At 34.9% G+C, this 11,286-nt stretch overlaps 1 protein-coding gene across 5 annotated transcripts; it reads left to right on the top strand.

Annotated features, from left to right (window-relative positions):
* The first annotated feature begins 938 nt into the window (after window positions 1-938).
* LOC142641731 (protein NETWORKED 4A) lies at window positions 939-4,713 on the top strand. 5 transcript variants are annotated; one of them, XM_075816211.1, is made up of 4 exons: window positions 939-1,143; window positions 2,176-2,281; window positions 2,600-4,427; window positions 4,554-4,713. In XM_075816211.1, the coding sequence occupies exons 2-3, from the start codon at window positions 2,188-2,190 to the stop codon at window positions 4,399-4,401; spliced, it is 1,896 nt and encodes a 631-aa protein (XP_075672326.1). In that variant the 5' UTR covers window positions 939-1,143; window positions 2,176-2,187; the 3' UTR covers window positions 4,402-4,427; window positions 4,554-4,713. The 5 variants fall into 5 exon arrangements, with proteins under 5 accessions (XP_075672326.1, XP_075672325.1, XP_075672324.1 ...); XM_075816210.1 differs by having other exon boundaries at window positions 4,573-4,713; XM_075816209.1 differs by having other exon boundaries at window positions 2,156-2,281; window positions 2,600-4,666.
* Window positions 4,714-11,286: the final 6,573 nt, after the last annotated feature.

Below are 11,286 nucleotides of genomic sequence, written 5' to 3' on the forward strand. Positions count from 1 at the left end.
TTGTATTTAGTGTTGATTTCATTTTCTGGATGTAATACGATTTCATCAATAGAATTTCTTCTTTTTCTCTCTCATTTTAGTTACCTTATGTGGTGTGTGTTCTATAGCTTTCTTTGTGTTTCTTCAAATAGGACCATGTTGAGCTTATTTTTAATTCTAGATAAATTAATAGCTCTAAGATGTAAAATTTGTTGATAACACAAATCACAATATAAGTACATAACCTTCAACCCCTATGCTACGAATGATATCACAAATTGTTCATGTTGATTGTTGAAGAAAAAGAAGAAAAGAAAGAAAAGTTGAGCAGCGGATGAGTGGAGGAGGGGCCCAAGAAGGAAGGCTTTTTACCTAATGCTGATGGTAATTGTAAATTGCAAAATTGTTGCCTTGCCTACTACAACTACAACTACAAGACAAGACAACGATAGTCGATAGATACAGCAGGCTGCAACTTGCAGCATATTCAAAAAAAAAATCACATTGTTTGTTTTGAAAGTTAAAAAATTTCCCTCCAAAAATTTAAAGTCGTTTCGCGGGAAGTGGCCCCCGGCCCATCAATTAATGCGTAATTATGGGTGGGTCATCTCAAAGTTACCAAAATACCATTTCTTTGGCTTTATATCTATGTCCATTAATTGTTGATTCTCCATTATCTACTAACTATTTATTAATACATCTATCAATCTAGCTAGACTATCCCCCAAAAACAAATGATCTATCTCTACCTATAAATGATGATAACAAGACAAATAATTCAGGCTATAATTGTACTTATATGGATTAAATCTAGAAGCATATTGGCAATTGAAAAAAAGGTCTTGAGAATGAAAATTAGGAAGGAGGGCAGTTTGGGGTTTTGAGAGAATAGGCGGGCAAATTGGGGGGGAACACTAACAGGTAGAGTCTCTTTCGTTTTTAATGTGTGTCTATTACTATTACTTTAGCCATTTTCTGATTGTCAACACTCTAACACTCTGTACCAAACTCAATTCCGAAAAACCAACCCCTTTGATCAATTATTAGGCCTTCTCCTCAAAATTATTAAGACTACATACGGTACAGATCTCCTTTAATTTTTGGGGTCTGGATTTCAGGTCTTTCCGATTTTCCTCTGCCTCGCTCAGATCCATATCCAAAAAGGTCAGTCACTAGACTACTCACTTTTCGTCATCTCTTCTATATACGCGCGCGCGTGTGTGTGTTTTACTTTGTACTATCCCCGCCTGCCCTGCTACTGTGCTTTTGCTGCCTATGAAAATTTTATAATCTATCATAACAAGTAGCTGAAATTATAATTGTTTAGATGGGTAACCCCTATTGCTATTGATGTAAAATTTGAGGAAGATCATGCTTTGTTCATCCTCCTCCAGATCAAAGTAATTAATGCACTACTAGTGATAGAAACTGGGTTGATTCAAGTTGAGGGAACATAAATAGATAGAGGAATACATACTTGATAACATGTGGCTTTGAATATAATAGAAAGGAAAAATAATAATAATACACTGTTTGCTTTGTTGAGGATCCATAGCCATAGCCGACCCTAAAATTTTGTTACAAAGGCTTGATTGTTGTTTTTTCTTTAACCAATTTGGTGTTGTGGTATGGGATTCTAATTTTATTCCTATCAACAAATGAATGCGATGATTTAATTTATTCTTATCATCATTACTTTCTTGGAGGAACTATTCATAAGGAAGTCAAGTTTGAGTACAACATGGCAATTTATGTAAGATTAAGGTTAAGCCAGGATGAATGAAGAGAAGAAATGGAATAACCTTAATATGCAACCCTTTAGTTTAGTACAATGCACGACAAGATTTTCTGAATGCGCTACTTGTTATTTCCTATAGTGAGCACAGATTTTTGTAGTTTTCTAAAGATTTCAGAATAAAGTTGTTTTTCCTTAAAACAATTTCATTTCCAGTTAGATTGTTTTTGTAATGGTATGACCATGTCTGTCGCTGTTGGTCACTGGTTTTATGCTGTCACCATCCTTCATTGGCTAAAAATTCTTGTTGATGCTGTATGAAAAACCACCACTTGTCAGCGTTTTTTCCCCCCAAAATTTTTCATGTTTAGCATGATTGTATTCATCATCATCATCATTATTGTCATTATTACTACCACTGGAGGTCTTAACATTGAGTAGTTTGTAATTGTTTAAGTCAGTTGGAGTTTTATATGGAGCCAACAGAATCAAAGAAGTCAAATTTATGTTGGTGGGACAGTCATATTAGTCCTGCGAATTCTAAGTGGCTGGCAGAAAATCTTGAGGGTAAGCAACTTTTCTCACAACTCGTCTTGTTTATAGTTCTCGATTCTGTTAACCGCTTTTGTAAACTACATATAACTTTTGAAATGAATAAATGACATTTTTCCTCATCATTTTATAATTAGAGAATGCTGGTATAATTTACTAAACCATTAACAAGGTCCTGTCCTCCAATCAAAGGTTTATGTATGTTCAGCCTAGCATTTTTCCGTTGGCATAGAGCAATGTGGTTTTGTTTTGTTTAACTTCAATTTCAGATTTCATAATAGTTGGGTAACAAAATGCCTCATGACCAGTGCAATTTATTTTTATTGATTACAGTGATGGGCCAGAATGTTAAGGAAATGCTGAACCTGATCCAAGCGGATGGTGATCGTTTGGTGGAGAATGCTGAATTGAATGGTCAGAAGAGGCAATTGGTTGCTGATGTTGGGGAATTCCACCGCATGTATCAATCACTGGCTGAGCGCTATGATCATGTGACAGAAGCATTACGAAAGAGTTTACCATCAGAACTCCAAATGCAGGGCTTTGGCAGTTCTGAATTTGGATCTGGACAAGGCTCTCCACTACTCACTCCTGATCAGAAGTTGGGTTTTCACAGTTCTGGTCATCAAGCTATCAATTCAGACGTATCCCTTAGCTCTGGTGCTGGAAGCTCTGTTCTTTCTTTGAAGGAGGGCACTGAATCATCTCCATCATCTTTTTCATCGGATTCTGAGACAGAACCTTTTAACTTAACTCTTAACAACTACTCGAGCCCACCAATGGATTTTGATGGCAAGGTGCTGCATCACAAGATTTCTGAGGTGGAAAGTGAAGTGTCTAGCATGAAAGAGAAGTTCTGGACAGCTAGAAAAGACAATATGGATAGTATGTTGAAGGTAGGAGAGAAATATAGTTATGAGGAAATGCTTGGCAGAATTTCCCGAAGTGAGGAAGAACTAAGGGTCTCCAACCTACAACTTCAGCTTTCAGAAAAAGAGCTTGCCAAGTTGAAGAGTCAGCTTGAGAAGGGTGAATCTGCTATTGTACTTGTAGAGAGTATGCAAGCGCAGCTTGAGTGTGTGCAGGAAGATATCAAGATGAGAGAGGCCGACCTTAAATTGGAGAGAGGACGAGTGTTGGAGCTGCAAAATCAAATAGCTGAATTGGAGACTTGTATTTCAGACTCTAGTAACCAGATTAGGAGGTTGGTAGAAGAGTCAGAAGTAACTAGAGAAAGGCTTAAGGGATCAGATGAAGAGATTGTGAAGTTGAGGCTTGAACTTGTGAATAGAACATCTGAAGGTACTTATGAATTGCAGGGTGAGCTTGAGGTAGCTCAGGAAGAGATAGCCATGTTGCAGACCCAGCTTGATTCAGGTAAAAGGAAGGCTTTGGAGCTTCAGGAGAGTATTGAAAGGTACAAAACTAGTGTATCTAGCCGTGACATTGAGGTAAGGGAATTGAAGCTTGCATTGCGTGATGCCCAGGAGCAATTCTCTAGGGAGAAGGCACAATTGCAGTCTGATATTTCAAGTTTTTCAGAAAAGCAGACCTTGTTTGATGCTACGCTCAAAGAATGGGAATTGAGAAGTGGATCATTAGAAAATGAAATAAGGCAATGCGAGGCTGAGAAAGTAGAACTGAAAGGTTTGCATATTGCCCATGAGATGGCTTTGCAAAGTGAGATCAATCAGTTGAAGGATGAACTCATTAAAAGGAGGGAAAATGTGGAAATTTTGAATAAAGATTTTGACGGACTCAAACTGAAATTTGATATGCTAATGGCAGAGAAAGATGGGCTCAATGCAAAGCTTCACACACTAGTAGCAGAAGTGAGCTCTCGTGATAGCCAGATCCAGCAAATGGAGGGGCATCTTAGCCATTTACGTCGGGAGCATGTGGAGCTGATTGCTGAAGGCAAAAGTGCACAGAATCTAGTAGATGAACTGAGATTGAAAGTGGATGAGCTGGAGAAAGAAGTAGATAGCCAGAGAGTTCTCATCTCAGATGGGGCTGAGGAGAAAAGAGAGGTGATAAGGCAGCTTTGTTTCTCACTGGAGCATTATAGAAGTTGGTATCAAGAACTTCGTAAAGCATTTATTGTGCACAAGCAACATGCAGTTCTGGCTTCTTAAGTGGACTTGGTTGCAGTAATGGTCTAGTAAGTTCCTAAGGCTTATATTTCTTTTTCCTTTATTTTCTGTAGCCTGAATGTGCTGGTGAATCTTTATATATTTTTGGGAGATGTTGAACATTATAGTTTGGTATTGTCTCATGATCAATTTAGATTGGACATTGATGTGCAGCTAGGTTGATGCCTGTGTTATGTTCTATTTTGGTCGTGCTAAAGATGGGCAGTGTTCTAAGTGAATGCACAGATTCATTTCTTTTAAAGCTAAACTCGGGGGCATTCTCAGCTAAAATGCATTTTAGGATCTATTTCATTCTCCATCTCCAAAACTTTGCTAACTAATAGGTTGTTTCTTGGCTTTGAATCTAGCAATTTGATTATTGGTATTTAATAATCGTCAATCGAATATAAATCAAGGGATGTTGATATGCAACTTTAGTATGCAATCATTATACCTACAATATGAGTTTTGACTCGTATATTTCGAAAATATATACACAGTAAATTCCATCAAATTATTGACATATAATTGTGTGCTTTGTTCTAATTGGAACATGACACACTTGTATACCCAAAGGGAAAATGTTAATGTTACCACAAGTTTTAACACAAAAAACCTTACAGATGTGATGAGAATATAATTGTACAACTTAAACAACATAATAAATGAATATTTGAATTACATTTTTGTGATTGGTAGCACCTTATTAGTTTGTAAGGTTTATGTTTGTAGCATCCCAGAATTACTCTAACCAAATGGTTATTATTTTAGGATTGATATTAAGGATACCTCATCCTCATGCTGAACCACCCAGCAATTCATAAGCTTTTAGATTGTAAATCCTACCAATCATGTTTATTTTACATTAGTTTGTAAGTATTTTGTAGCAAAATTGTTATAGCTTTAACATTTTCCTTATTTTAGTATCCAATCACCTCTCTCTCTCTCTCCCTCACTGGATGAATGACGACAAAACTTTTATGATAATCTGGAGAGGCGAAACCGTGCAAAACGGAGCTGGGGTTCTTTCCAGTCAAAGAAGAAAAAGAAGCTCATTGGCTTTCATTGTGAAAAAAATGGCTAATACGCCAAAAAGTAAAAGAAATTAGCACCATCTTAATGTCAACCAAAATCGCATCAATATTAGGCGTGTGTGGTTGTGGTTGTGGTTGAGATGTTGAAGAAGTTAAGAGGATCAATAGCGCCAAGGGCATCACCACTCCTGTCTTTTCATCCATCCAAGTGAGTAGAGGTCAACCTTTATATATATACTGTCTGAACTTTGAAGGTCAACCGTCAACCTTTAATTGAAACTCTAGAAATTACTATTCCTGAATCCCAAGACCTGAAATTCTGACCACTTAAAAACTTCTTGTATTTTAAGTGACCCTGTGGTCCTTGTAGCAAGCAGCATTCTGTTTGGTTCAAAAAGAAGATTCCCAGTAATTGCCCCTTCAAATGGATTCCTAAAACATTGCTAGTTTAATAATAGCACTCAACTGGAGAATTTTATAGATATGCAACAACTGGTGAAAAGGCATTCAAGAGGAGGAGAAAAGAAAAAGAAAAAGAAATTTATTCATATAATCAACCATAATTTTACCATTTGCTGTTCATCAAAATTCTTGGCACTTTCGAGTTTAAGTTATTCATTGCAGACATAATTGCTTTGTGGTTTGACTTTCACAGTTTCACTTTTTAAGATTTTGGTAAGGGGGAAGAAGTTTCTTGTGGTCCATGACGAGTTGTCAAATATTTGTGTTCCTACATCTCGTTTGACCTTGTCATGGTCTCGACTATTCTATTGACAACTCCAGACCGGTCAGGTTTTATAAATAAAATTAAAATCAATGATCTCCCAAACCTTGACCTAGTGTAGCTTTGCATATAGTATATACGAAGGAGAAAGTATAATGAATTGGTTTAATAATAATAAATAGCCCTGATATATTAAGTTTTAACCGCCATATTAATCCATGTCGGGTGGACATCTGCGGTTGTTTCAATTAGTTTATTGATGATTTTGGTTTTAAAGAAAAGTTTATTTACCAAATTGTCGTGAATTGTAGAAATGCCAACCTTGCGCTTGTCGGAAACGCAATTTTCTTTATGAGCTGTGAAGAATGATGTAATTTTGCTGTTGGACTTATTTGGTCAGCCGTAAAACAATGATACTCGTTTGAAACCTTACTTCAATTTTTTTTTTCTTTTTTGGTAATAAAATCTTACCTCATTTGATTTGAGGGTAATTTTTATTTACTCTTAGAATATTGAAAATGATGCTCTTTTTAAAAAAAAAAAAAATTATGGTGAGATTTATTCATTAAATTTATGATGGGGTTTACTATAAATGTGAGAAGAATGAGTATCATTTTTCTATACTCTAGAAAAATACTTGTGGGGTGTGGGGGGCAAAAGTCGGGGTTCAAGTCTCTAGGAGAGAGTTTCACACATATTTACACTTAGATTAGGCTAGAGTAAAAATTTAATCTTGTAAAAAAAAGAAAAAAAGAAAGAAGAAGCACTTATTCGGTAGTCCTTAGTCTATTCCAAATTTAATGCACATTTTGTAATTATCCATAACAAAATTTGGATTTTGTATACCGAGTACTTAAAAAAAAAAAATCGAATAGTACTTACCTCAATTCATTTTATTCTCAAAAAAATATATTTTTTATTTGATGGTTCCTTTCAGATTTACAAGAAGCTACCGAGTGTGCATATATATATATATATATATAGGGAATAGTGATGCACAATTGGGCATGGTGCTTTTCGTGAACTTTAGCGATAGTGCTGGCTATTTTGGCTAATAAAACTAATCCGATAAGTCCAAATGAAAATGCCCAATCTCACTCATTATAAAAGGCTTGGTTTCGTTAGGTAAATTTGTGGGGCACCAGAAGATACATATCTCACATCAAAATGAAAACAATCAAACCATAGGAAGAAAGAAAGAAAGAAAAAAAGGATAAAATATTTTAAGTTGACAAAATGGGTAAATTGCAATCCAGAGGGACAAAAGGCTACATCATGGTAACGGTCGTGCCAGGAAATTATAAATCGTGAGAGCGACTTGCCAAGATGCCAAGTGCCAACACATCACATAAACATTCGTAGTATCTTGGAGAGTATCATGATCTATATCCTTTGCCATCTTCTTCTCAAAAAAAGAAAAAAAAAAAAAAAATCCTTTGCTATCTTTTGAATCAAACAGGATAATAACTTATCGTGTATATATATATATGAGATAAGCATCCGCAATTGTAAAAGTAGTCTATTTTTATACTTTTACCTTTTTTTTTTTTTAAACACACTATTTTACAATTAACTTACATAAGATATTCTATAATTCAATACAACACATTAAAATATACATACAGTACATTAAAATATCCTAAAAAAAAAATCATACAATACAAGAATAAAATAAAATAAAAACCTATACTACCACTCATAGCTCACCACCATTGCCACCAACACTACCCACAACCCATCCCACCAAATCAGAACCCTCATCACCACTACAAACCACCACTACCGCAAACTCATTGCCACCCAAAACCAACAAACTACCATAGTATCCAAAACTCAAAATCAACTAGCCACCATTGGAGTCATTACTAGCATCGGTAGAAGAGAGTGAAAAGATGAAGAGAATTAGAGAGGTAGAGATTTAGAGGAAGTCTGAGAAGAAACGAGGAAAGAAGGAGAATATCAATTAAGGAGAGAGGAAGTTTTAATAAAATAATAATATAAATTTATAGCATTCTTGATTGTACCGTTCTAAATATAAAACTGCATTGTAGCAAATGCCAATTCTTTTTGGCATCTGACACACCTAATGCCAATGCTCTAATAAATATTAGGGGTCAAAATCAAGCTAATCTAAACCTAACTTTTCCTTCCTTAACCCTTTTTGCAATGGTGATTTGTTAGTTTATGTAACCTTAAGGCAATTAAGTATTTGTATGGATGTAATAAGGATTAGAAGAACTCAAAGGAGTTAATCTAGTAGTTCCCAATGTCTTATGAGATCCATGACGTTTTGTGACCACTATTGAATAATTCATTCATGTAACTACTTGGTATTTATGGAATGGGAAAGACTATGCACCCCTTCGAAAAATAGTCAAATGCTTTAGAGTTCTAGATACCCACTTTAGCAAAGGGGGTAAAAAAAAAAGAGAAAAAATTAATTGGACTTGGAAATTGGCATATGTTGGTAGCATTTGGTTTGTGGTGGTCCTGGTCGAGATAAAAGGCTTAGGTGAATTCAGGTTTGGGAACTATCAATGGCCTTGAGATTGTTAGATGACAAGCTAATTTGGAAGCAACTGAGATGAATTAGGCAATAGTAGCAACAATAATTTTTAGGTTACAATTGATATGTGTGTGGTTTTTCTCTTCAAATAAATTTGAAACGAATTTGCAGTTGCTTTTGATTTTAGATTTTGACTAGTGTGTTGTGGGTGTGAATTTCCATTTTAAAGAGGTATTTTTTTTTTAAAATAAAAAAAATTAATGAAGGATGGATTGAATGATTTTAGTGGAAACTAGTGGTCAAGTGGTGATTTGTTTTTTTTTTTTTTTTGAGAGAGAGTGAGCTAAAAAAAAGAAAAGAAAAGAAAATATAGTAAAACCCCTTTGTGCTTTTCTTGTAAAATACATAATTCAATTTAAGTCTTGATAGTAACAAGTAATCCCCATGTTCTATTATTTTATGTGTAAAAAATGTTGTGAGGAGTAAAACGACCCAAATGGGCATATGTGCCTTTGGACTGTAGCATGAAGGGCCGACCTGCTCCAGAATTAAACTCTATGAATTGGCCAATACGCCGAGGGTCCAAGGGTGCAGCCGAGGACGAGCTTCTCTTCGGACAAGCCCAAGAGAATTCAAAGTTTCATTATGAATGTCAAAGTTCAACTCTAGAAAGACTAATGGTTAAAGGGGGAAACCCTGAACCTTCTCGATACACCAGTGTTAAGGAAAATATCTAAAGCAAAGGCTGTCACCTCCGCATTAAAGACTCTGCACCTGCCTCCTTGGCCGCATTAATGGGGAAGTGACCCCTGAACAGTAGGGCAGAAACTTCTAGTCAGGGTCCCAAAGGGCATCTAAAAAAGGGGTATTTAAGGGGGAGGAATGCAAAAGGAGGGGGGATCTTTTTCTTTCTCTCTCTCGCTTACTCTCTCTCTCTAAAAGAAAAGGAAAGGAAATTAAGGGTTGTAACCTGTAAGAAAGAAAGAAAAATAATATAGAAGTAGTCATCGGCTCGAGTCCGAGGAGATCCATTTGCAATTATCATTCGTTATTTACCTGTATTTGTTTATAAAAACCTGTTATCAAGCTCCCAGCACTTCTAACCTAGGTTTCAAGCCCACACTCTACAAATTTTATTGTTCAAGGCTCATTGGGCCTAAGCCCATAATCTTCTTTGGGTCCAAGTGCAATTGTGCACCTACAAATGTCATCATATCAGTAACTTGCTATTTATTTTAACTGATATTTAACAATTTAAACGTAAGACAATATCACGAAGGAGTTAAGTATCATATTAAAAAAAATTTAGGAGCTTATTGCGAGAGGGAGAGTAGAGTAGAGTTAACTAAAAATAGGCTAATTTTAGGTTAATTTCACTTTACTCTACTTCACTTCTCTCTCCCTCAATTCAATCGGCCATCACTTTGGAGGAGGGAATGAAATGCAATGAAAAGAATAATTTTAGAATATTCTTCCCTTCTTTTGTTTGAGAGTTTTAATGAAGGGAATGGAAAGTCCATTCCCTTATTTGGGAGTTTAAGTGTGAGGAAATGGAATGGATAGGAGGGAACACTCATTCCTCTCTATTCCCTTAAAACCTCAAATTTTTATTCTCCTCAAAATTGGGAGGAATGGGAGGGAATAAAATTAGATTTAATGAATTTTTTACTAAAACTCTCAAAATACCCCTATATAATCAACCATTTATTTTAAAATAGGGGTCTAATAGTAATATTGTCATAAAATGAGTTCATTCCATTCCTTCCATATTACTCCCAAATAAGATCACTTACATTCCATTCATTTTCATTCCTTTCTATTCCTTTATTTTAAAACATTCAATCAAGATTACTTAATTCAATTCCATTTCATTCCATTCTTTTCCCTTACTTAAATACATTCCATTCATTTCTATTTCCTTATAATTATTCCATTCCATTCCCTTCCTTTATGAACTCCCAAGCGGATCCTTAGAGTTTTACGAGGAAATGATACAGAATTTTTGAGTACTTTTACATATTAATTTAAAAAGATTTTTTTTTTTTGGTTAAAATGGTTTCCATCAACTTAATAACTGATACTGATGAAAATGCAATAGCAAGATCAGCATTGTTACAAATTCCAAATTGGAACATAGTTTAGTTTGACTTTGACCCAATAAATGAGGGTATTTAATTTTTTTTTTTTTAATAGAATGATATATAACAATTTATTATGATATTAAAGGGTGGTTTGAAATCTGTTTATTTTGTTAAAAGTGAAAACTTTTTATTGAAAGTACTATAAATAAAAGTAAAAATTAACTGAAATAGTATCACGAGACCTGTAAATAGTATCAAAAAGCGTCGTGGGAATTATGAATAGTAATAAAAATAAACTAAATAGTAAAATAAATTAAAAAAAATAAATTTGGTCAAACATACGGTAAATAAAAATTAATTTTATTTAATTATAAAAAAAGTACTTAAAAAAAAAATTATCATTTGGGTTGGGTTTTGAAAAGAGTGACGGAAGAAGAGTGAAATGTGTACGAAATGTGTACACGTCATAAATGAATGAATGAAAACGAAGAGAGAGAGAGAGAGCTTTAAATGGGATCGGCGCGATTTCACCAACTTCTTCCG

Source organism: Castanea sativa, chromosome 6 (genome assembly GCF_040712315.1).
Source record: "Castanea sativa cultivar Marrone di Chiusa Pesio chromosome 6, ASM4071231v1".
NCBI lineage: Eukaryota > Viridiplantae > Streptophyta > Magnoliopsida > Fagales > Fagaceae > Castanea > Castanea sativa.